Source organism: Corvus moneduloides, chromosome 4 (genome assembly GCF_009650955.1).
Source record: "Corvus moneduloides isolate bCorMon1 chromosome 4, bCorMon1.pri, whole genome shotgun sequence".
NCBI classification, from domain to species: Eukaryota; Metazoa; Chordata; class Aves; order Passeriformes; family Corvidae; genus Corvus; species Corvus moneduloides.
In genome coordinates this window covers 17,995,799-18,018,318 of record NC_045479.1, presented here as the reverse complement: position 1 = coordinate 18,018,318, position 22,520 = coordinate 17,995,799, and the positions used below count along the sequence as shown (strand labels likewise).

The window sequence follows — 22,520 nt, the reverse complement described above, 5'->3', positions numbered from 1 at the left end:
GAGTGGTTAAAAAGTTACAAAGCTGTTAAACACATAATAATTGATAGTAATCCTCATCAAATACCTGGCTGACAGGTAGATATTGCCTTAATTTGTTCTTCATTTCAGATGTCAGATTGTGTAAAACTAGTTCATACCCTGTTCTAACAGCAGCACAAGTCAATGAGAAGGCAATTAATTAGAAACAACAGTAAACTTACTCTGAATAACACACACTTCCAGGCAAGGAATAATGTAATCATGATATCCTGCTCACGCTTCCTAGAAAACGTCAATTAGCACAGAGGTGGTTGTTACAGATTAGAAGCATTTCCAACATCTCTGCAACAGCTGGAACGGGCCCAGGGAAGTGACTCACCTGCAGCAGTTCTCCGGTGCTCTGCTAATGTGTAAATCTCCTGCAGCTGCTTCTTCTGATCCTCACTCAACGGCGCGGTCAGGGAATGGTACCAGGCTGCGTCCCGGCTCTGCACCGCTGTCAGAGCGGCAGTGGAGGAAAAGTGATCATGAGTTTACACGCAAGTTCATTTCAGAGTAACAAAATGAAACATATGAATATTCTGGTTGGTTTTTTAAAACAGAATCTGCACTGCAAAACATGATCAGTATTCCTGTCGGTTTTCATCACACAGAATTCCCACTCTGTTAACAGAGGCAATCCATTTTCAGGAACTTAACTGCATCCTCTGCTTTCTGAAACAGAAAGTGAACTGTGTGGCCACTATTCATGGACAATGTGAATTGAATCTTCTCGTTTAAAACTCATATGAAAACTAAAAGCAACAGGATTAGTCAAACAGGAAAGGGAGAAAATAATTTCTGCATTAACATCTAGAAGGTGACAAATATTTCTCTATATAGGAGTCCCTCTAGTGACCAAGCCCCACTTATTTAGGCTGTGATTGAAAAATTCTGAGGGAGAACATGAAGAGAATTAATCTCTGGCTGTATTTGCTACCAATTTGTTTTTTGCAGCACTTGTAAGCCAAAAAATCTTAGGACTAACATTAGAAAGCAAGATCACATTTACCAGTTTCAGTAATCTAAACTATTACTTGTAACAAAGAAAAGGGTTTTTCCCAGTGATGACCATAAACATCTCCAATTTCACTATGTTATATCATTCCGCCAACCAGCAAACACATACTTAGAAGTGCTTGTGTAAAAAACTGGTATTCATCAACACCATTTTCAAGGTCAAGAGGTGTGCTGAACCCTTCAAGAGCAGTCTCTTCCAATGCATCTTCATCCCAGTCATCATCATCATCATCATCATCCTCTTCCTCTCCACCTCCAGCACTGTCACCTCCTCCTCCACCGTGGTTCTCTTGCATTGCCTGGCTCACCTCATTTGTCTCATCCTCATCGCTCGGTATCTCTTCTGCAAAAGCATTGATATGTTTTGCAAAACAAAGTTTAAAAACTGTAAGAAAACAATGACTTATGAATTAAAAACAATTAGTAAATTTAGGATTTGGCTGGAAAAGGGACACGCTTTCCCCAAAATCTTTGAAGCCTTGGAAAAATGAAGCTTTTAAAACATTTCCTACATTCAAGATCAGTTAAACTTTTGTTTCTACGCAGACCTGAGGAATGTGAAACTGCCATCTTTTCCTTCTTTCATTTATGCAGTCATTGTGCAATTATAGGGTCCAAAAATTTTAAGGAAATGTCTCCCATGAAGTGGAACAGCACTCTGCTTTTTAAATTACAAACAGAGACTTGCGTGGAATTCACAAATGTACATAAAACCATGAGAAATCCATCTGTACACCAACTGTCTGCCTTCTACTCTTCAGTGTTCCCTTATTTGAACAACTCAAACCAACACATTAAGTTGGCGTTACCTTCCATTCTGCTTATGAAACTATGACTCCCTGAATTAAATGCAACTACAATGTGCAATTCTAAATGACTATAGATGCAGCAAGCAGGGACTGAATCACAGGACAGAGATTTGAAAATTTGTGCTGTTTCCATACTGTATTCCTATGTATTGAGAAGAATTCTGTAATTCCATTGTGTGAAATTCAAGTGGACTACATAATCTGCTTACATCCAATTAATTTTCACACCTCTAAACATCTATCTCCAACTCCTTGTCAAACAGATTTGCCTGCAATGCTGTGCATAATTCCCTCCCCATGATTCCCTCTGTAAGGCATTCTTTGATGCTTTTTCTCTTCTGGCAGACACAGAGGTTAGAGGCCTGTGTGCTCAAGGAACCTCAGCTGTCTCAAACCCCACTTTGCAAACAACATTCCATTTGGACAAAGAAGACCTGTCAGGATCTCCTTCAAAAATTCAATGAAAAAGATCTTTCAAACAGTTGGGTAGTAGGAACAGCTTCTTTCTAGGAAGTAAGAATATACCTAGTGGAGTCCTGGCAAATTCCTGCTTCCGATGTGAGAAGAATATTTACAACCCAGAAGAGTGGACCTGCAAGTTACTCTTAAACCAACAGACCCTTTCACAAAATGTTAGCTGTTACACCTTGAAACATTTTGATTACGCTTTGGGAGGAAAAATCAACTCAATACCAAAGATGGTATTTCAAGCACCCAGTAAGCCGAGTTATTTCAGCAGACTAATGAGTCTTAAAAATGAACTGCAATTTCTTACCCCCTTTAAATTAATTCCAGACAAAATCCACAATGTGAAAAGGGGAGATTTTACCATTATCTTCTGCAAAGTGTTTTTCATCTTTAGCATGATCCTCATGTTCTGTGAGCTCTCGTGAGGCGCAAACTTGTTTTAAGCCCAAGAAGAGGAGGAGGATTGAAGGAACAATCTGGGCAGCCACAGCATCCACTGCAGGTGGTCGGTTCTGCAATTCCATTAGGATGCTCAGTCCTATTATACACATCTTTCTGTCATGGAGTCTGAAACAAGACACAATTGTTAGACAAAAATCAGATTTTCACTGCAAGGATGTATAGAGAACACTAACATCCTGGTGCTTGACATGGCAGAAGACAATGTCTCAGATGCTATGTTCAAAGTCTATGTTCAAAGATCCTACACAAACTATTTTCTTCTGAATGCAAGTTCCCACTGGAAAGTTCTCATCCCATAACAATTAAACATCTTTCAAGCACTGGTCAAATTCCTGAAGCAACTTTTTCTGATTACCAAATGCAAAATTTGTAATGCTAAATAAATACTGTTTAATAATTATGTAGAATATCTTGTCTTTAATAAATCATTTGACATACATTATCATTATTAAATAGGATGGAAAATTAATTTGCCTTGGCTTTGATAGCAGTACTGTTTCAGGGACGGAAATTGGCAAAAACTATTAGTGAAGAGCAATGATAAGCAGGAACGCATTGAATCGCAGGGTGTATTTATGGAATGCCCCAGGGATAGCTGAAATTAAATTACTAGAAGTCCATCAGAATGGCTGTCTTATACATATTTCAATATACAATTTCTAATGTTAACTTGAGACACATTGCTAACTCCAGAGAAAGCAGGGAAATAGTTCCACCTTATCAAGAATAACTGGCAGTATACTCAAAGTGGGAACTTGCAAATGAGGAGACCTCCAGTAAAACAAACTACAGATAATTGAAGGGAAAGAAATTCATTAAATTAGTAGCAGAAAGATTTTTATGTGATCATAGTCAGGAAACTGGGAAAGAATCTATGCTCTTAAACACAAGAATTGATTTTCACTTCCAGAAAGAGAAGTTTCTGCAAACAAGACGGAAAAAGTCTCTAACTGCCTCTGCAGATACTCTTCTGGTTCTCCTTTACTGGAAACATCAGAAGTATTCAACCTGGGGCTAACAATACAGTATTCTGCCATTATGGGCTGGAGAGGAGCTTTTTTTGTTTGAACTACTCCATTTTTACGCTGATGGCTCCTGTGCAAGCCTTCTGCAGGACAAGTAGTGCCAGCAAGACCTAGAGAAACCAAGCAAACCTCCAGAGCTGGCAGAAAGTGGCCATCCTCCAAACTCTTGGTATACTTCCATTAGTGAATCAGTTTTACTTTGGAATGAAGAGAATACAAGTTGAGAGAGATTAAATAAGATGGGCACCACAGACTGCAATAAAACTAACAGGGGGACAATCAGCTCAATCCACCATTTCAAAAACCGCTACAGAAATATAATTTTGAAGTGCTTAGCATTTCATAACCAAAGTTCCTATATAACATGCTACTGAACTATTATATCCTTTAAGTAACACAAGTGATCCTGTATTGCAGCTTTCTAAACTTTACTTGTGTTTAAACAAGGTTAGAGATCTAGAGGGATTTTATGACACCTCCCACATTGTTAGTCCTGTGAGGATTTACTGAAGTGATTCATTCTCAAAGAGTAGTTGACAACAAAAATAAATTATATATGACTACGCAGAACATTATGATCACAGCAGACCTTCCAAGAAAAACAAAGTCAAGCAGCATATCAAATGACACACTGTCACACTGGGTTTGGCTGCTTCGTTACATGTGTTGAAAAATGCACCAAAGTGCAATCAGGTGAAGAGTGTCCTGTAACCATAATCCTTTCTTTACCTGTGGAATGGGAGACAGAAGAGGGCACACAAACCAGCCAGGGAGACTGAGATAGAGGAACAGAGTCTGCTTTCATAAAAAAAACCCCAACATAAATCCCTTACTCCTCTTAGCTGAAATGACTTAACTCCTGCATGTTGAAAACAAACCATTTGCTCTCATGCTGACACTTTGCAGACTAAAAGCCAAGCTAAAGATACTGCTACCTATAAACGAAGCATAGCTGTTATTTGGAGAGTTGTCCTTAGTGCAAGAGCAAAAGGAAAAATCTCTACTTCCTCTTTTTGCCAGCACTGTCATCCAAGTGCGACCAAAGCTCTGTAATCTATGCACAAGACTTCAATCCTGCATCTTGACACTGGGAAGCCATGAAATTTCTTCAAGACCCAAATGTACAAAGAAGCAATTTCAGCCACCTGCACAGAGTAGCTAACAACTCTTTGCACTATTTTTTATCATACATTTGAAAAAGCTGCCATTGTACAATGCCAATTGCAAAATGCAACAGTAAAAGGTAAAAAAATCTTAGTAATTAATGGCTTAGCTTCATATTAAATTATCTTTTTGGGACAGCAAATCAAAGTACAAGAATGAAGCCCTGCTGTTTGAAAGGGAGTCAACATTGGGAAGCAGCCCAAATGACCAAAACCCACAGCATATTTGTCATGCTCCACTGTAAAGCTGCTAAATAGAGAAGTTGCAAGAATGAACACGTCTTCAGAATATGCATGTTATTAGAAGGCCCTGCAGGACAGCAGAAATTGAGGCATTGAGCCATCTTTAGTGAACCTGAGCCAGAAGGAGCCTTTTCTTTCACCTGCCAGCAGAGACAAACAGCAGGAAAAGCATCTGCCCTACCTGAAGTTCAGTATTCTACTATGCCCCGGTTGTATTAAGGACCCACAGGACTGAACAAGCCAAATAGAGTTTTATATATTTTCATAATAGCAAAGAATGGCTTCAGGACCATTCCATTGCTATCAAAAGGCTCATTATTTCAGCATCCTTCCATCTGCTCAAGGGAGCCTGGATATGATTCTCCTCAGTAATTTGTGCTTTGAGATCTGTACTTATTTGCTCAGAAGCACACAATAGCCCTCCCTAACAATCAGGGACTCTGCTTATTCCTCAATGGTTTATCAAGCCTGGAGTGTTAAACACACAACACACAGCACTGCAACGCACAACTCCAAGCCAAGTCTATTTTTAACAAGCTGTGTGTGGTCTTCAGAACCTGCAGGACCTCTTCTTGCTAAGCCACTTTCTTCTAATACAGCACAAAGGATTTTAAAATCTTTGGATTTTAAACCAAGCTGAAAGTGTTTCAGAGAAAAATTGCTAAGCTGCTCTTTTTACTGGTTTGCTGTGCTCCTTTATGCGAGAATCAAGTTTCTTTCTATTACATCAATCTAGTTCCTGGACAAACTACAAATAATTAGCCATTTCCTTCTAGCTGCAAAGTTGGAACCAACATAAGACTGGGATTTTTATATAGAACTCTGAGAAATCTAGGATTTTTAACTATTTAAACTGCTATCAAATATATAACCCTATGCAGCTTCAAAAAACCCAAAATCACTTACTGAGGGGTTTTTTGAAGCAAGTTAGATTTTCCTTTCACCCTAGTTACCACAGAAGAATTTTTAGTATGAGAATAAGCGTAAGTCATGCAGAAGCTTCACCCAAACCTCAGCTGTTAGGAAAAAGGTAGAAAGAGGTAAGGAACAAATGTTTCTGCAAAAGGCTTTCGAGTGTGAAGTTATTGTAGAAAACATTTAGAAATAAATACAATATCCTGTAGCATATGGGCACTATGAGCACAAAACCACAGACGTGATATCCACCATGACATACTGAATTTATGCACAGTCTTACAAGGAGTTCTGAGTTCTCCTTGCCTGGCTAATTTTTAATATACCAACTTTGTAACACTTTTTCAATAGTTTCCATGGTTTTAATAACATGGAAGAACAGCTACTGATCTTACCATAACTGCTTTTCCCATCCGTTTTTCCCATGGATTCCATCTCATGTGCTGCTCCAGAAATACTGCACTCTGCTGGCAAACACCATTGGCTCCAGCCTGAGCATGCGCAGCCATGCATAACCCTACAGCTGGCAGAGCAGGATCTATGGGGACTAAGACTTCACAGGAACAGAAGAAAGAAATAGAATCATAGAATCGTTTGGGTTGGAAGGGACCCTAAACTAAAGGTCATCTAGTTCCAACCAGTCTGCCATGGGCAGGGACACCTTCCACTAGACCAGGTTGCTCAAAACCCCATCCAGACTGGCCTTGAACACTTCCAGGGATGGGGTGTTCACACATAAGAGTGTAAGATTTATGTGGACAAAGCATCTTGAACAGCCACTGTTACTACCAAGTCCCAGATTTCCTGCATGGCTGACCAAGAAATGACAGCAAGATTCACCTGGTCCTTCACATCTGGAGGTGGATCTACTTTGATCTTGTCCAATTTCTCCAGGATCTGTGAGTTAACCAAATGATTTGAATTTGGGCCTAAAACTGCCTCTTAATGGAAATTAATCTAAATGTAAACCAAAGCAGCAAATGGCAGCTGATGAGAAAAAGGACTGTACAAATAAGGGTGCCCACTGCTCTCTGATGAAGACATGAACTCGGCAGGCGTGGACCCAAGAAAGGGTTTCAAGAACGCCAGATTTTTTTTGCATTTCTGTCTTTTCCTGTTCAGTTAGGCCTCTGAATATGGGGCTCCTTTAATACTCTTAAGAAAACAAATGGCCTTCTAGAAGCAGTGCTCTCCTGAAGGAAAAGGAGGAAGTCCCTTGCAGCACATCACAGCGCCTCACCAGCAGTACTACAGCAAAAGCCCTACCCTACACCTGCAAGCCACGAAGTGAGGAGACAGCACAGAAGGAAGAATGACTTTTAGATTTAAGCAATATTACAGATAATTATTTCACTGCTGGCAGCAGCAGATCAAAGAGAGATTTTTGATCCTCTGCTGCCATTCAAGTGCAGTCTGGGCAGAATGACGGGCATGACAATCACGTGTTTAATTTTCATTTTCACAGCCTTTGTCAGCCTTTGTCTCAGATCTAAATACGAGTTTATTTGAGCAGTAGTTTCTTTAGCTGATGCTTTCTGAAAAGCAACACAGAAGAACTGAAAATTAAGCTGTAGCTCACAGTACTATTTGAGATTGGGGCCTAGTCAGACCCTCAACATTTTTCCTCTCTGAATCTGACTAGTTTCTCACTGAATGCTCCAGGATAAACTGTTTTAGGCTATAAATCTCTTTCAGTTTACCACCTGTAGGGAATATCTTCTTCCCTACCATCTCTGTATGCATTCAGCATGTGATATGTAGTAGAAAAAAATGAAAGCACAAAGAGATGAAGCTCAAGAACTTTGCTTCGGCCATAAAAGAAAATTGGTACGTGTAAATCCCAAAATGTCTTGGTCTTTCCTAAAGCTGATAGATACACAAATAATTTAGTAATTAACAATAATATAACCACAAGGTGTGGAAGAAGCAACTTCAGGAAGACACGGTCTAAGCCTGTCCGTACACCTGCAGGCACATGTCAGCCTTCAGTAACAAAACAAAACTCAAGCAGGAAGGTGAGAGGTAGCTGTTAACTACATCTGACTGTCTGCTTTGCCTTTAAGTGGATTTGAATCTCACAGTTAGACACCACATCTCAGCTGAGAGGCAAGCACTGGCCTTCACCTCTGCTCAGCATCAAGTGCATGCTTTGCTAGGTGATGACAGGCTTTGTTCCCCTTCATTAACTTTACAAATGTTCAGCTCCTGCCTGAGTGCACACCAGTGCAGCACACACACATTCAAGGGAGGTCACAGTGACGTTTAAGTTCAGCAGTATGCTAAGCAGTCAATGGCACAATGATAAATATGCAAGTTGATTGTGAAGAGCCATTTAAAATCAGAGTGTGGGATTCACTGGAAAGAGTAATGCCTTTTTAAATTAAATAGAGCAGTTAAAAGTAACTTACAAAATACAGAACAGAAAGTACAGTATACAGTATCTCAGATAAAAAGTTAACATGCTGTTGAAAACTTGCTGATCAATTCCTAATATTGTAAAAAAAAAAAAAAAACTTCAATACTTGCCCAAAAAAACAATCTGTGTCATTCATCCACTGGTTTATGAACTGTGCAGTGATGGGCTCAGGATTGTGTGGAAATCTGATGTTCTCCAAGGTGTGCAAAAGTAGGTCAGGATTGTAGTAGAGTGCAGCTATGGCAACTTGAAGACACATGGTACGAAGCTCACTTGTTTTAACTCCTCGAGTCAAGCGCTCCAGAACAGCCTCCACAAAGAGGGGAATACACTGGGCATAAGAGAAATGAGAAAAAAAGAAAAGGGAAGGAAAAAAAAAAAAAGAAAATAATCATTAGACATGTTGCTAGATCACACAAAATTTTATACTACTTTTATCAGAATTATGTCCTGAGTTATCTGGAGTTCAGCTATAGAACCTAGGAACACATTCTATTCCCTTTCTAGCCTCCAATCACACATTTATAAATGTTCCCCAAAACAGCTCTTCTCTGAGCTAAAAATTGCGATGTTATTCCGAGCACAGAATATTTGGGGCCACTTGGTGAAACTTGTTCTAGCATGCATACAAGCTTCAGAAAGAAACTCAGACATTTTCATCTTTAAAGAAAGATACCAAACAATTTCAAAACTAACAGGCATTAGAAATTGAATTATCTAAATCCGTAACATAAGAAGTTTTTCCTAATATATGTAAAGTGATGTTAAATTTCTTAAAAAAGTTTAAAATGAGTTTGTTCTGATAAAAGCAAGTATGCACAAATTTCTAAACAATGATATGAACATCTTCTAAACATGTATATATTTCAATGTGCAGATTTATACTTTACAAAAATTTGGGAAGCACTAGGAAAGTTTTGGTTTATGAGTTTCAGTTCAGTGTGCAACCATTTTAATTCACAGAGTTGTACGGCTCAATTAAGCCTTCCACCACACGCTTATTTTCAATGCAAATGCATTGAATTCACTTTAAACTCTTCCAGATTTCCATTAAAAATAACATCTTTCAGGGAGCATTTTTATCTTCAATTACTTCAGATTTACACTAGTAAAGTTGTATCGGTTTCAGTGAAAATTACCTGAAAATTTATCACTGATATCCATGGACTGCACTGTGGCAACATCAAACATGATATGTCAAGGTAATTTAGGCTCATTACCCAGAACTTGGCCCTTTATAGGAAAAAGACTACTTTCTAAAAAGGTGTTCTAAGAAACTCTGGAAAATTGTGATTATGTTTCTCCCTGCAATCACAATCCAGTCATGCTAAAAAATCTGCATTTCCAAATGCACTAAGTACTGAAACCATTCCAAGTTCCTGTAGCTTGGAGAAACAACAGTAGTTGGATATGTACAGTTAACCTCTCAGCCACAATAGTTTTAACTCTGTGTTTTGCATCAAAAGGGAAATTCTGTTAAGAGAAAGCAAAAAAGGACAATCTTGCACAACATACTATATCCTTATAATTCAGTCTATATCCATTTTGTAGTCATGCCCATTAATATCTTGTCTCAAAACCAAAAAACTCCAACCTTACAAACTCTCCTGAGCTCATTTACTTCTTTCTGTCTTTCTCCCCACTTTATATTTCTCTCAAATTCTCTAATTCCAGCTGTTTCTCTCAGGAATCATGGATCATTAGAAAGCAATAAAAGAGAAAACCTGTTCAATTTGTATCACCTGGTCAATACCCCGTCCTTTGCACTGAAGAACAATCACTTCTAGGAGTTTGGCTGCATGGCACTCTGCATCTTCTCCTGCATCTCCTGTCAGTACCTAACAACCAGAATGACAATTTGATTTATCAGTAGCCACCAACAACACTGAAAGCAAATGCTCCTGTACCTGCATACATCCAAAAATCTCTACACGGCATATACATACGTATTCATGCTAAATTTTCTGGGACACATAATTCACCTCTACAGGACATAAACAAGTGGCTAACAGTGAATTTTAAGAAATAGAAGAAACTGCTGTAGTTCTTAAAGTATGTTATATTCTTTGTATGCCCTCACTTTCCCTTTTTTAGAAAGAAATGTCACTTGTAAGAATTACTGATGTTTTCCACATTGTGTTTCCATTTTTTCACTTCAATTCTAATAGGCACTGGCAGATTAACAGCCTGGTGAAGTGAATGCTATGTCTAGGCTAGTTTCTGATTAAGAACAAGATGTATGCAATTATTCTGTGTGTAGGCACATACATATGAAACTGAGTGCTTCATCTCAGTACATTTCAACCCTGTGGCCACTGTCAATCAAACCTCACAAAGAAGCAAAATTTTCACATTCAAATACTCTAAGTTTCTTAAAAATAAGCAGGTAGCTAGATGCCTAGCACTCTCTAATGCCCCAAATCAGAGGAGGACTACAGAATGATCTCATACTTTATTATACATGAGAGACTCAGCAAAAAAGAGAAACAAGATAAATGTAGGAAGAACTTCAAATGAGTCTGCACCTTAGCTGACAACCAGAGAGTCCAACTGCAAGATACGTAACCCAAGGAAATCAGGCTTCATTAATTCCCTACCTACCAAAATAGCTCTCCATAGAAGAGAGTCAAGATGAACAGCAACTTTCTCCCACACAGATTTTTGCATGTATTTTTTTTAAAGCATGTCGCTTAAAAAGTGTGAAGGTGCTGTGTGTGCTCAGAACTGAGTCAAGACCAAAATTCACTTAGTTCTGAAATGCCTGGCCACCACCTGGCATGTTCAGGTCACTCAGCAACTCTAATTGTTATGTACAAGTGATAAGCACAACAGTAAGAATCAGAAGGCTTACCTTTTTACACATAGAGTAAATGATTTCTAAATGCTTTGGGTTAGACAGTAAAGTATCAGTGTCAATGGTCACATAATTATGCAAGAGAGGCATCATATCTGCAGAACAGGGAGAGCAAAAGAGAAAACAGTTACAAAAAGTGCTAAGCAGAGAGGATGTAGTCCTAAAGGAGAATTCATTAGTTTAGATTCTTGAATATGGCTGGAAATTCAAACTCTGCAAAAGTCTTTTCTGGAAGAATTGTTCATAAAATGCACTATGCAGGGTGCATTCTAGGAAGAGGAACTAGAGTAAATTTTAATTAATCAATTTTTAGTTTCATATTAATTTTGAATATTCAGCTTTCTTTGAGTTCAGGACCCCTACTCACACTGACAGATTTGAACATGCTTCTCCTACTTAAATATCTCCTGTTACACTCCCACACTAAACAGACGTTCAGGGCATGACTCAAATACACGATCACTTGAAACCAAGACATTAAATGGAAGTGACCCTTGTTAGGATGGGTTTTAGAGATGAATTCTCAAAGAGTGAAAACATCAATAGAACAGAAGCGATCATACCTGCGAAGTATTCAAAGCAATCCTGCTGGAAAACCTCGTACAGAACACCTAAAAGCTGCCACATCTGGGGTGAAATCATCTGGCATGTTAAGCTGAAGGCCAAGGACAGAATTTCTTCATAAAACTCTGCAAAAGACAAACAATTTGAAGCAGGGTGCTTCACAAAGTAAATTTAACTTGCAAATACCTTGAAATCTGAAACCGAGTCCTGAGTCATAGAACAACTAGAAGACAACAATTAGAAACTAAATCATACATAGAAAAATAAAACAAATGGTAAAAGACTCAGACAGGCCTTATGTTGGCTATAGTTACAATGATATGCATAGTTTTCCACTATAAATACACACCAAAAAGATACATCAGCAGCACATTAAAGACGATGCTTCTAACTGATTTACTGAAAAATATATTATTTTCTCAGCCATTGTTTTTTCTGAAAGGCCTTATCACAAAACTGTAACTTTTAGTGCAGCATACTGACAAAGCAGTAATGTAATTGCAGACCATGTCCATAAGAGACTAATGTAATTGTAGACATTGTCCTTTAACACAATTAGCTAGAATTATAATCAGAACACCATCTTCTGCTTTTGACCTCCAAAACACAATAGCCAATCTGACTAATGTACAAGAGTAGATCAGGAGAAACAAATTACAATGGTAAAGCAGGAACTTTCTTTCTTTAAAGAAACACACAAAAAGATAAAATTCTGTTCTGGAAGATAGTAATAATTTATTTACACCAAAAATTATTCTTTTTTTTTTTTTCTAAAAATTATCTCTAAAACATACCGATAACGTGTTTCTGTAAAACAAGGCCAATGATCTGTAAACAAATGCTCTCGAGCTGTTGAGTGATCTGAAATAAAAACATAAAGCACCTTATTAAAAAAATTAGAACTACAGCAATCAAATAAATGTATTTGACTAATTCAGTCTGAGAAGTTCTCCAAATGAAAAAGGCTTTTATCATTTTTAAATGCTGCATTAACAATTGCAAAATTATGAAATAAGGTCTCCCTGATGCCGAAAGAACCTCTTTACCCTGAATATGTGATATGTAGACATACATTGCACCACAACTGGGAGACCAATTCCTAGGCATTCTATCCAAGAAATTGCTGGGTAAACTATAGATATGGGTCACCACTGTAAAAAAACTAGCCTTATGCAAAATATTTCTTCTTAAATTATACTTTAACATGCTGTAATACAACTAGCCACTGTGAGGAAAATTAACGCTACCCCAGCCAAAACCAGCACATTCCAATGAAGCATTTATCAAGTAAGAGCTAAGAATTTTACCCTTGGGACATAAGTTCCCTTGAAGCTGAGAAAGCTCAATGATTAATAAACTCCAAAAGTAAACTTTTGGGCTTTAGATTCAGATCTGTCAGAGATGGCTTGCTACCATCCTGCCAGAGTAAATGCACATTCATGCCAAGTGATGCAACATACACAGAAGTGCTTGTTGTCATGAATGGAGAAAAGCATGAAGGAAAATCTCACCTCCTTGTGATCTTCCACAACTGTCAGGATTGTGTCAATTGTGTGCAAGATGCCCATGGCCATAACGGTTTTGTCCTCTACTTCCTCATATTCCTCACTCTGAAGTACTTTACCAAATATTTCGGCCTGTGAACAAAACCAAGCAACTTGACATTCAAGAGCGAACCCGTGTTTCCAATTTGTCATTCAAAACCAAGGCAGTTAATGCAGCAGCAGCAATGCTTTATCTGTAAGAGCTGTCAGCACTGAAAAATATGCTTGCTACTTTTGAAAGGGGAACGTAGCAAATTAAAATCTCCTTTTTTTTTAGAAGTCTGACTATGTTAAGTCATTTGAAATGCTAAATAGTCAGAGCTTGGCTCACTAAAACCAGTGACACAAATCAGTATCTTTGAAAAATCGACAGGTTTTAAAGATGCTTCATAGAGAAAAAAAGCCATAAATACTGTAAATACTACAGGTGGGCCCTTATAAAGATTACTTTAAACAGTGCACACTTCAAACAGAGTTCATTTACCAAATTAGGCATGTACTTCTGACTGGACTGTTATTTCCCTATTGCTCTTACCAGGTGCTGAGTCATGTCCACGGCAATAGTAGCCACTTCCTGGCTGTACTCATAGATCATCTTCTGGATTACATTCGTAAGATCGTCGTTTTCTGTCTCTCTGACAATGTGCAGGAGCTCCTGCATCACTGGCCTTACATAAGGCTTCACATATTCCTTGGCTAAAAAACCAATAGGAACTAGGTGAAATCAACTATCTATAAACACAAATATACATACAGCATCTCCAAACTGCCAGGTAGCTGACTACTCTTGAACAAAGTAAGTTTTTTTAATGTGAATTCACTAGAGAAATAAAAAAGCCAAAAAACATACCCAAGGCAATTTTACAGTCCATAGCTAGTAGGCAAAGTAAATTGCGTAATATCGCAATGCCATCTACAGCTAAAATCCAGTTTTGAGGAAATATTTGCTCTCATATATAAGCAGTAGTCATTCTTAAACATAAACACTACTTAACTTCACTAAAAAAAACCAAAGACAGGTGATATTTACTTTATTAAAACAAACATGCTGATTCTAATTTCTTTTGTGCCAAAAAAACTTGAAGTCAGAATTCTGGGATGTATACAGTAACTAATGAGCAAGTGAAGCTGTCTAAACATGATGAAATATTCTGAAATCTGTCTTTAAACGGCAGAAATGTTTAACAGATAAATCTGCACCAACCTTCTCGTCTCTACAAAAAAATCAATAGATCAGTGTATACAGCTGATGAATCACTGCCACATACCTTGCTCTTGGTTGCTTATTAAGGTCTGAAGAGCTATGGCTGCTTCTACTTTGACAGGCATTTCCTTATCATCAATCAGGCTCTTCTTTGCCAGCTCTACTGCATTCCTCAAGTTTAGCTCATTGTGAAATTTCAGAGCACTGAATGAATGAAGTACCCAACAGGACTGCAAGGCAAAAAGAGAAGCAAGTTAGGGACTATGGTAATTTTAAGCATTTTTAATTGATTCAAAACCAATATTAACTATCTCCCTGTTTGAATGCACTGCTTTTTTTTTTCCCCCACTTAATTATGGTGTATTCATACATTAAATGTAACACAAGTTTTGCACTCAAGCAGTTCTTTATTCTCCTTTCCCAAATTCCAATAAACTCAGTATGCACATAACTGGCATTCATAGCTTTGGTACTTCTGGGGGAAATAAAATCAGAAAAAAAATAACAAAAACTGTTTGTCTATGACTGATATTGGCACTTGGGGATTCTCTTCAAGCAACACTCAAACTGACATTACCTACTTGCAGAAATCCTGCCTATTCTTCACAGCCATCCAAGTACTCTAGTTATTGAGCTCTGCTATGAAAAATGGCCACAATCACTGCTCAAATTCTCAAGTTTGATTGAAGAGGTGAACATTAATACAACACAGAGCCTTCATCAATTCATTTAACTGAAAAACCATTTTTAAATCAAAATAATGAAAAAATACTGCACAAGAGTGTTATTTTAAATTTTACTATGTATTTACTTAATTTCTTTCTTCAACATTCAGAATGAAATCAAACTGCGAAGGAAGGAACCATGGCAAATACTGGAATTGATGTAACAAGTGAACTTACTCGAGCTCTAAGATACCCCAGGTTAGACATGAACAAGGGAAACACGTGATTCTGTAACATCAGTTCCATTTGATCCTTGAAGACACTCTTCTGTTGGAGTAAGGAAAAATTAATTTTGGAGACCATTCATTTTACATACTTCTGTCTAGCCCATAATGCATTTCAAATATCAACCATGGGAAATACAATTATTTGTCTATATAATAAAGCCATTGTCCCACAAAGAGAACTGAATCCCTTACCTTGAATAGAACAAACTCAAAAGCATAGCAAGTTCAAAACCAGGTAAGTGAAGGAACTGTACATACAATACTCAACTTGGCATTATTCATTACAACCTGTAAACTGGAATTTCCATGTTATTTAAGGCAATTAATTCCAGCTGATTTTTCTTAAAAACTAACTAGGATCAATAACCTAGTACTTCCATTCTTCCTAGAAAGGAGTACATACATACCTGAAGATAAATATGAGCCTACCGTTACTCTAAGTATCAAAACGTATTATTTTGGACACTACAGCAACAAATCACATCTTTTTTCATGTTTATTAATGGCTGAAGATAATTCCTTTGTGACAGAAATCTCCTTAGCTGCAGAAGGATACTGGATGAGAGTTTTTCTTCATTATTCCAACCTTAGCAAAACCCAAGATACTCACAGGAAGCTAGAACCAGCACGGAGATTTGAGACTTTCCTTATAGTCTCAGAACAATAGAAAAGATACATGCTAGGGATGCTGTTACCATCCAAAGGAACGATTCAGTGGCTAAGACAGGAAGAGGGTGAAATGGGACATTCAGTACAACACGTATCTTACACGATCACACTTCATTTCACCAATGCATACAGCATTTTTTCCATGCTGATTCCCCAGAGGCACATGAAGGACTGAGCAGAGAAACAACAAAGAGAAAGGAAAATAATGCTCCTTTGTGCACACAGGCCAGAAGTTTGCAGGCATTGAAATGGAGCTGCTGTGGGGAGCCAGGTGGCTAAGGCAGGGTCATTGTGCCTGTGAGCTCCTTAGACGCTCTACCTCAGTCAGCTTAAGAGACAGAAAGCACTTACAAATCCAGGATTTTATATGGAAACAGCTGATGGAATGTTGCTATGTATCAAATTCAAAACACGAGAAATTCAGATTTTAAAGGGGTCTGCAGTGTCTGGGGTTATTACTCTTTTATAAAGTAAAATATAACCTCATGTTTCAGGACTGAAAATTTCAAATAGGAGCAGAATATTGGAATAAATCCTCTTTTTTCCCCTCAGGATAGAGATAAATATGTTAATATGAAAGTCTCCTTACAACACAACCAATGTCATCCTCTTTCATTGTTATACTCCAGCATGAGGAAGGGCATTTACAATCCAAAATAATCTACAAAAATTCTGCAAAAGTGACTGATGTTTCAGGATTTAAAATCAGCTAACAGATTGGTACATTGGTGAAAAAAGAGATGGTAAATCTTGGTAAGATGTTGCTTGTAATAGGAAGACACATCCTGCACAGAGAGACAATTCAGACAAACTATAATAAATTACTTTTAAAAAGAAGCCTCTAGAACAAGGTCACTATTCTCATGCTAAAATGATAATGATTTGGAAATTACTTTTGACATGGAGCAAAGGCATATTTTGGACTCCACCATCTACAAAAGCACCAGGCAAACTGTAATCATTATTAATTAGAGAGCAACAGTGTGGATTAAATTTGTATTCAGATTCCAGAAAAATACTCAAAATTCTGAAGATGCTGTCTATAAAATAATGGAGGAAGGCTCTTTGTTCTTCCTAGCTTTTTTCAAAACTCCGAACTGGCAGAAGAAGTAAGACTTAAAGCTACACATTGCAAAGTAAAAAAGTTGGAAAGCTAGACAAAACATTCCTGCAACATGTTAAGTAAACCTTTTCCTGGAACCAGAAGAAGCCCATAACAGTGCAGGCTGTTGGGGAATTTCATAAAGAATCACAGGCAATGTTGCTGATAGAATGCATGTTTGATTTCTTAACTCTTCCATTTAACTAGTAAAGCAGGAGGGGACCAGGGGACTGCTCTCTAACAAACAAACAGAGCTTTGGAAAAGCATGAGAAGGAAAATCTGTGTATAAAACTGAGATATAAAAACCAGGAAAGAATGTTAATATTTTTAAATAAACAGACTCTCATATTCTGATTGCAATCAGAGCGCAATCTCTCTACAGACTTTATGAATATGGCTAAGGGCTAGCCATACTTTATAAAGCAAGACTGTTTTATTTTAAATCACAGTTGATAGCAGGAATTGCAAACCTTTTTCATTTCTTTACCCACTTACCTTCAGTAAAATGTCTGCTAGGGATCCTATAACATGCAAAGCTCCATCTTTTTTCCTCGGATCAATGTTTGGCTCTGTCAGAATCTGGTAGCAATATGCCATCATTTTTGGTAATACCTATGCAGGACAGAAAACACACAATCCCCTTATGTCAAGTTATTTCAATAGCATCGTTTAAAAAATTCGCATGACATTTTCAAGAAGAAGTTTTGTTTTGGCCAAAGCAATGTGAGGTACTAAGTGTAGCATCTTTCAATAGTTAAAATGTGGAACTATGGAATTTTCAACTTTTCAGCCAAACTGGTCAAAATTAGGTTAATCTCCTTGAAATTTTGCATTACTAATAGCAAGTAAGGTATTTTTGTTACTGTCTTGAGACAAATCAAAAAAGGTGATGAAAAGGCACCTCACCCATTTTTTCCCTTAAGTTCTTTTCTGGCTTGTCTCACACATAAATATAAATACATATGCGTGTGTACATATATGTATGAAAATATATATGTGTATTTTCAAGGAGAGCTTGGACTAAAACCTCATAAACTTAATTTGATCTATTGATTTTGGCAGTAGTTTCTAAAGTTGACTAGACTTAGAAAAGTTTCTTAGCAAAACCAGCTGAACGTGATTTCCACACCCATTATGTCCTTTTCCAATTCGCCATTTTGATGGTCTAAATACAAATTATGAAAATGAGAAGGAAGATCAGTGGACAAGAACTGTTTTGACAATAAGGAAGTAGAAAGGTCATATTCCACCTAATGTAAAGACTGTGTTCTCCTCTGAAAATCCACCTGGAAATGGAGGTCCATGATTACTGGACGTTAAAATGGAACCTAGAAAAACATTTGCTGTTTTAGCAAACTGCTTTCCAGGGTTTGCCTGGGTATTTTTGCACAGATCACTGTAAATACAGAAGGATCTACAGAAAAGCTTCATCCTCATTTAAAGAGGAACTGTATGAAATGGGTTTTGTCCTTGCTAATTTCATTGCTGTTAAGATGGATTTTTAAATGGCATCAGTGAAAATTAGTAAGTATCAGGTCCACTTTCCCTCCTGCTACAGTTAGTGATACTCAGAACAGCTGTGACAGAGGCTGTTTGTAAACTTGGGAGAATCTATTCCAATACATCTATTCCAACCCAGTTTGTATCTGGCAGATGAATTTTAAACCTGCAAGAAGAATCCACTTAGTATTTATACACGCCATACTTTAACTCTCCCAAAATCGAGAGCATTCAGCCAGGACACATTTGACTACGTAGCAGCAAGTAGATTTTTCAAGAATAGCTTCCTGTACCATCTTCAAACATAAGGGGAAAATAACATTATTAAGGAAAATGCAAATAATTAAAAGCCACTGGTTTCATACCTCTTTTCTCTTCTTTGCAGCAGTGTAAAGGAGATTCTGTGCTGCTGTTGTTGTGGATGCATAGTCCTCAAATACATCTGAAAAATGGGGAGAAAAAGGCATTAAAATTTTTTTCTTTTCTGAATAATTGATTTTTTAAAAACCATCTTGTTTTTCGGGTATCACAAAATCTGGATGAATACATAACCTCAATATTATTGACATGATTGTCTTCATGGTTAAAAATTCAGACCCAAGCTTATGTCACATACCTTAACAAAGCATTTACTTCTTGCCTTCCAAATCCACTGCCACTCTTCATTCCCTTAATTAAGAATATGCTATTTATTCATTAGCTTTTTTAAGACCATAGACAAGGGATGAAAAATCCCATCTCTTTTTTAAATTAAAACCCCTATAGGAAGAACAACAATACATTCCAGTACCATCTGTATACCATGTGTACACATTTTTGACTCCATTTTATTAAAACCTCATGGGAAACTTTTTGTACGTTAAAACTACTTAGATCTGAGGTTGTTTTATATCTGCTGAAAGGTCAAGTTTTTTAGTTTCATTCATTGCAAGTAAACCTCCTCTGTTCATATTGAAAGTATAATTTATATGTTGGAAAAAAACCTGCTGCAAACATGTTCTAATCCAAACATCCCTACACAAACTGGATGAAACTAAAAGATTTTAAAATGTGATCTTAAAATGTGACCCAAATTACATACCAACTTTTCCTGAAGACTTTAAGATAAAACATCATTAAGAAATACTACCAGATTACTGGAATTCTTGTTCCAAACGAAAAGCTGCCTCACTAAACTTGCATTTAATGTACTTTGATACTTGAGTGTTTTTTTACCTTCCATGATACAATCTGAATCTGTACTTAACTGCCTCAGCTTCACATAAAAATAAGATTCACTACTTACACAGAAAGAACTGAATTCACACACCAAAAATCAAGGATATATTTATACTCCAGTGATCAACACTATGTTGTAATTAATTTGTTGCATAACAACTCCCCAAGCTTTTAAAATTATTCTATGAATATTTAAATTCTGTTTTCACATATGCTAATCCCAAATCAACTAATGAAAATTTCCCAAATGCTGCATATATATCTCTGTGGTGCCTGGCTCACAGGAATTTTCCAGCTAAAATTGCTGTACTTTTAAAGTACCCTTCTCCTTTTCAGTGACAAGACTCTTTTAATAAATGTATTTATTCATAATATGGCCCTGTGTGTTATTCCCAAGATTTTGCACTGTCTCTTTTAAAAGAATATATATATCTAATTACCTTACAATTTAGTAGTAAAAAGTGGCAGAAAAATGCTGAAGGCATTGACAATTTTCAACAGGGAAAGAGTAAGTCAGGCCTCTTCTGGTCAAAGTGAGAGCTGCAGGAACCTGCAGACAGCTGGCACATCTGCAAGTCAGGATTCTGAAACTGGCACTAACAAGTGAGCAAGCCAGTCTGTCTGGGCTGCTCTGAGCACATGTGAAGTAGAAAAAAAACTGAGATTCATTTAGTTCGAAGCTACCAGTCAAATGGCCCAAACTCACTTGATCTGCCACCTGCTTTTAGCTACAGATTGGTGAGATTTAAGAAAAGTTTTCTTCTTCCCAGAGTTCAGGTCACTGGGGGTAAAGAGAGACATTACAGTGACCATGCTGATCACTGGAACTACAGCGTGCAGTTGCAATGAAAGCAAAAAATAAAGCCAAATTACCAAATTTCATGCGGATATATTCATATGGATCCTCTTGCCAGAGCTCTTCGTCCTCATCTTTGTAGCACATTAGAGAGAATATCACCTCTTCTGTTATAGTCTAATTTTAGAAAAGCCAAATACACATAAGTACACATAAACTAAAATTCCAGTACAGCTTCCCTCCACCACAGACTAATTTATTAGACTTATTTTTCTGAAGAGTTAAATTCCTTTAAGCAGCACTTTTATTTTGTCTAACGGAAACAAATTCACAGTACTATAGGTACTTTCCTTTTGAAATAGTCCCAGACAGCAGCAGTAAGTATACAATCTATCTTTATAATGTTACATTACCATGCACAAAATATACTTCAGGACATAGTCTGTACACAGCAGAGTATTACATTCTGCAGAAGGATCTCACCAATGCAATACCTAACAAGAGAATGGATTCCAGAGTCCTTCCCCTTAAAAGTCATGGAATTAACTAGCTACAAAGAGGATCTTATGATATGAAAAAATAAAGAGCAGGAAAACCACTTTTCATTTGTTCTTATAAAACATGTCCTTAAAAGAGGTTTTAGCTCCTCTTACATGAATGTTCTCTTTGTGCACTATCTTTGCACTACAATCAAAAAATCTATTGACAATTCTGAACACCAGCAACTAATAAAAGCCAGAACATTATGACTTTCTAGCAGACTGTAAAAATTAAAACAAAGAACTTACGGAACAGAATCCCTGATTGAGTTAACAGTATCTGCAATAAAAGGCAGCAATATATTGCAAAACACAACCACATTTGTGTAGAAATGCTGTTTTATTTTCCAGATCAATTGCTGAATGATTCATGAAACCTTCTTTAAAACCACAGAACTTGTTGGGGGGGTGGTGGTGAGGTTTTTTTAATCCCTCTGATGGCAGGCACTGTTTATGATTGGGTTTTATCCACTGACCTGTATGTGTGGCTTCATTTGCTTCCATGTTATAGAGTGAATCACCCCTTGGTTCAGGTAATTCAGTGTTTGCTGAAGAACACGTGGTGCAACATAGTCTTTCTGCCTGTACTGGTCTAAGATTCTTAAGAGAACCTAAAGAAGTGACAAATTGGTATTTTTAAATGAAGACTGAAAATTCTGTCTCATGCACTAACATGCAGTGCACTCCCTCAATGAATATACATGAACAGATAAATTAGTTTTACAGTAGATGTTCTAGTATTAGAAATCACTATAATGTCCTTGATCCAAAAATAGTAAATAATTTAAATATCAAGGTTCTAATCCTGCAAACATTTATGCAAATGTCCACCTTTACTACTAGCCTTACCAGATGAACACTTGTGATTATAAACCAAAGATACACTACAACAGTCACAGGCTCACAGTTTACAGAGGCCTCAGCAAAATTTGGAATAGGTAAGGAAAAGGCACAGGGAGATGTTCAAACTGGTTGCTTCTATACCTGCTAAGTGATGTCTGTGTTCATATTTAAGGACAGGTCCCTAAAGAAGACAAA

The 22,520-nt window shown here is 37.3% G+C and overlaps 1 protein-coding gene across 3 annotated transcripts in view; it reads right to left on the bottom strand.

The window, feature by feature from the left end:
- Positions 1-22,520, bottom strand: part of IPO8 (importin 8) — a 46,333-nt gene that overhangs the window by 6,713 nt on the left and 17,100 nt on the right. Inside the window, exons 9-25 of one of the 3 annotated variants that reach the window (XM_032105948.1) lie at positions 21,959-22,093; positions 21,021-21,120; positions 19,295-19,371; positions 17,925-18,041; positions 15,608-15,697; positions 14,770-14,935; positions 14,037-14,197; positions 13,469-13,594; positions 12,752-12,818; positions 11,957-12,082; positions 11,391-11,488; positions 10,282-10,377; positions 8,650-8,870; positions 2,677-2,882; positions 1,148-1,381; positions 359-475; positions 201-261 (exon numbers count right to left, since the gene is read on the bottom strand). In XM_032105948.1, the coding sequence (XP_031961839.1) occupies positions 239-261; positions 359-475; positions 1,148-1,381; positions 2,677-2,882; positions 8,650-8,870; positions 10,282-10,377; positions 11,391-11,488; positions 11,957-12,082; positions 12,752-12,818; positions 13,469-13,594; positions 14,037-14,197; positions 14,770-14,935; positions 15,608-15,697; positions 17,925-18,041; positions 19,295-19,371; positions 21,021-21,120; positions 21,959-22,093 (2,160 nt within the window). In that variant the 3' untranslated portion in view covers positions 201-238. Of the gene's footprint in view, positions 1-200; positions 262-358; positions 476-1,147; positions 1,382-2,622; positions 2,883-8,649; positions 8,871-10,281; positions 10,378-11,390; positions 11,489-11,956; positions 12,083-12,751; positions 12,819-13,468; positions 13,595-14,036; positions 14,198-14,769; positions 14,936-15,607; positions 15,698-17,924; positions 18,042-19,294; positions 19,372-21,020; positions 21,121-21,958; positions 22,094-22,520 lie in introns of those variants that run through there. The other 2 variants (XM_032105947.1, XM_032105949.1) reach the window with 2 other exon arrangements.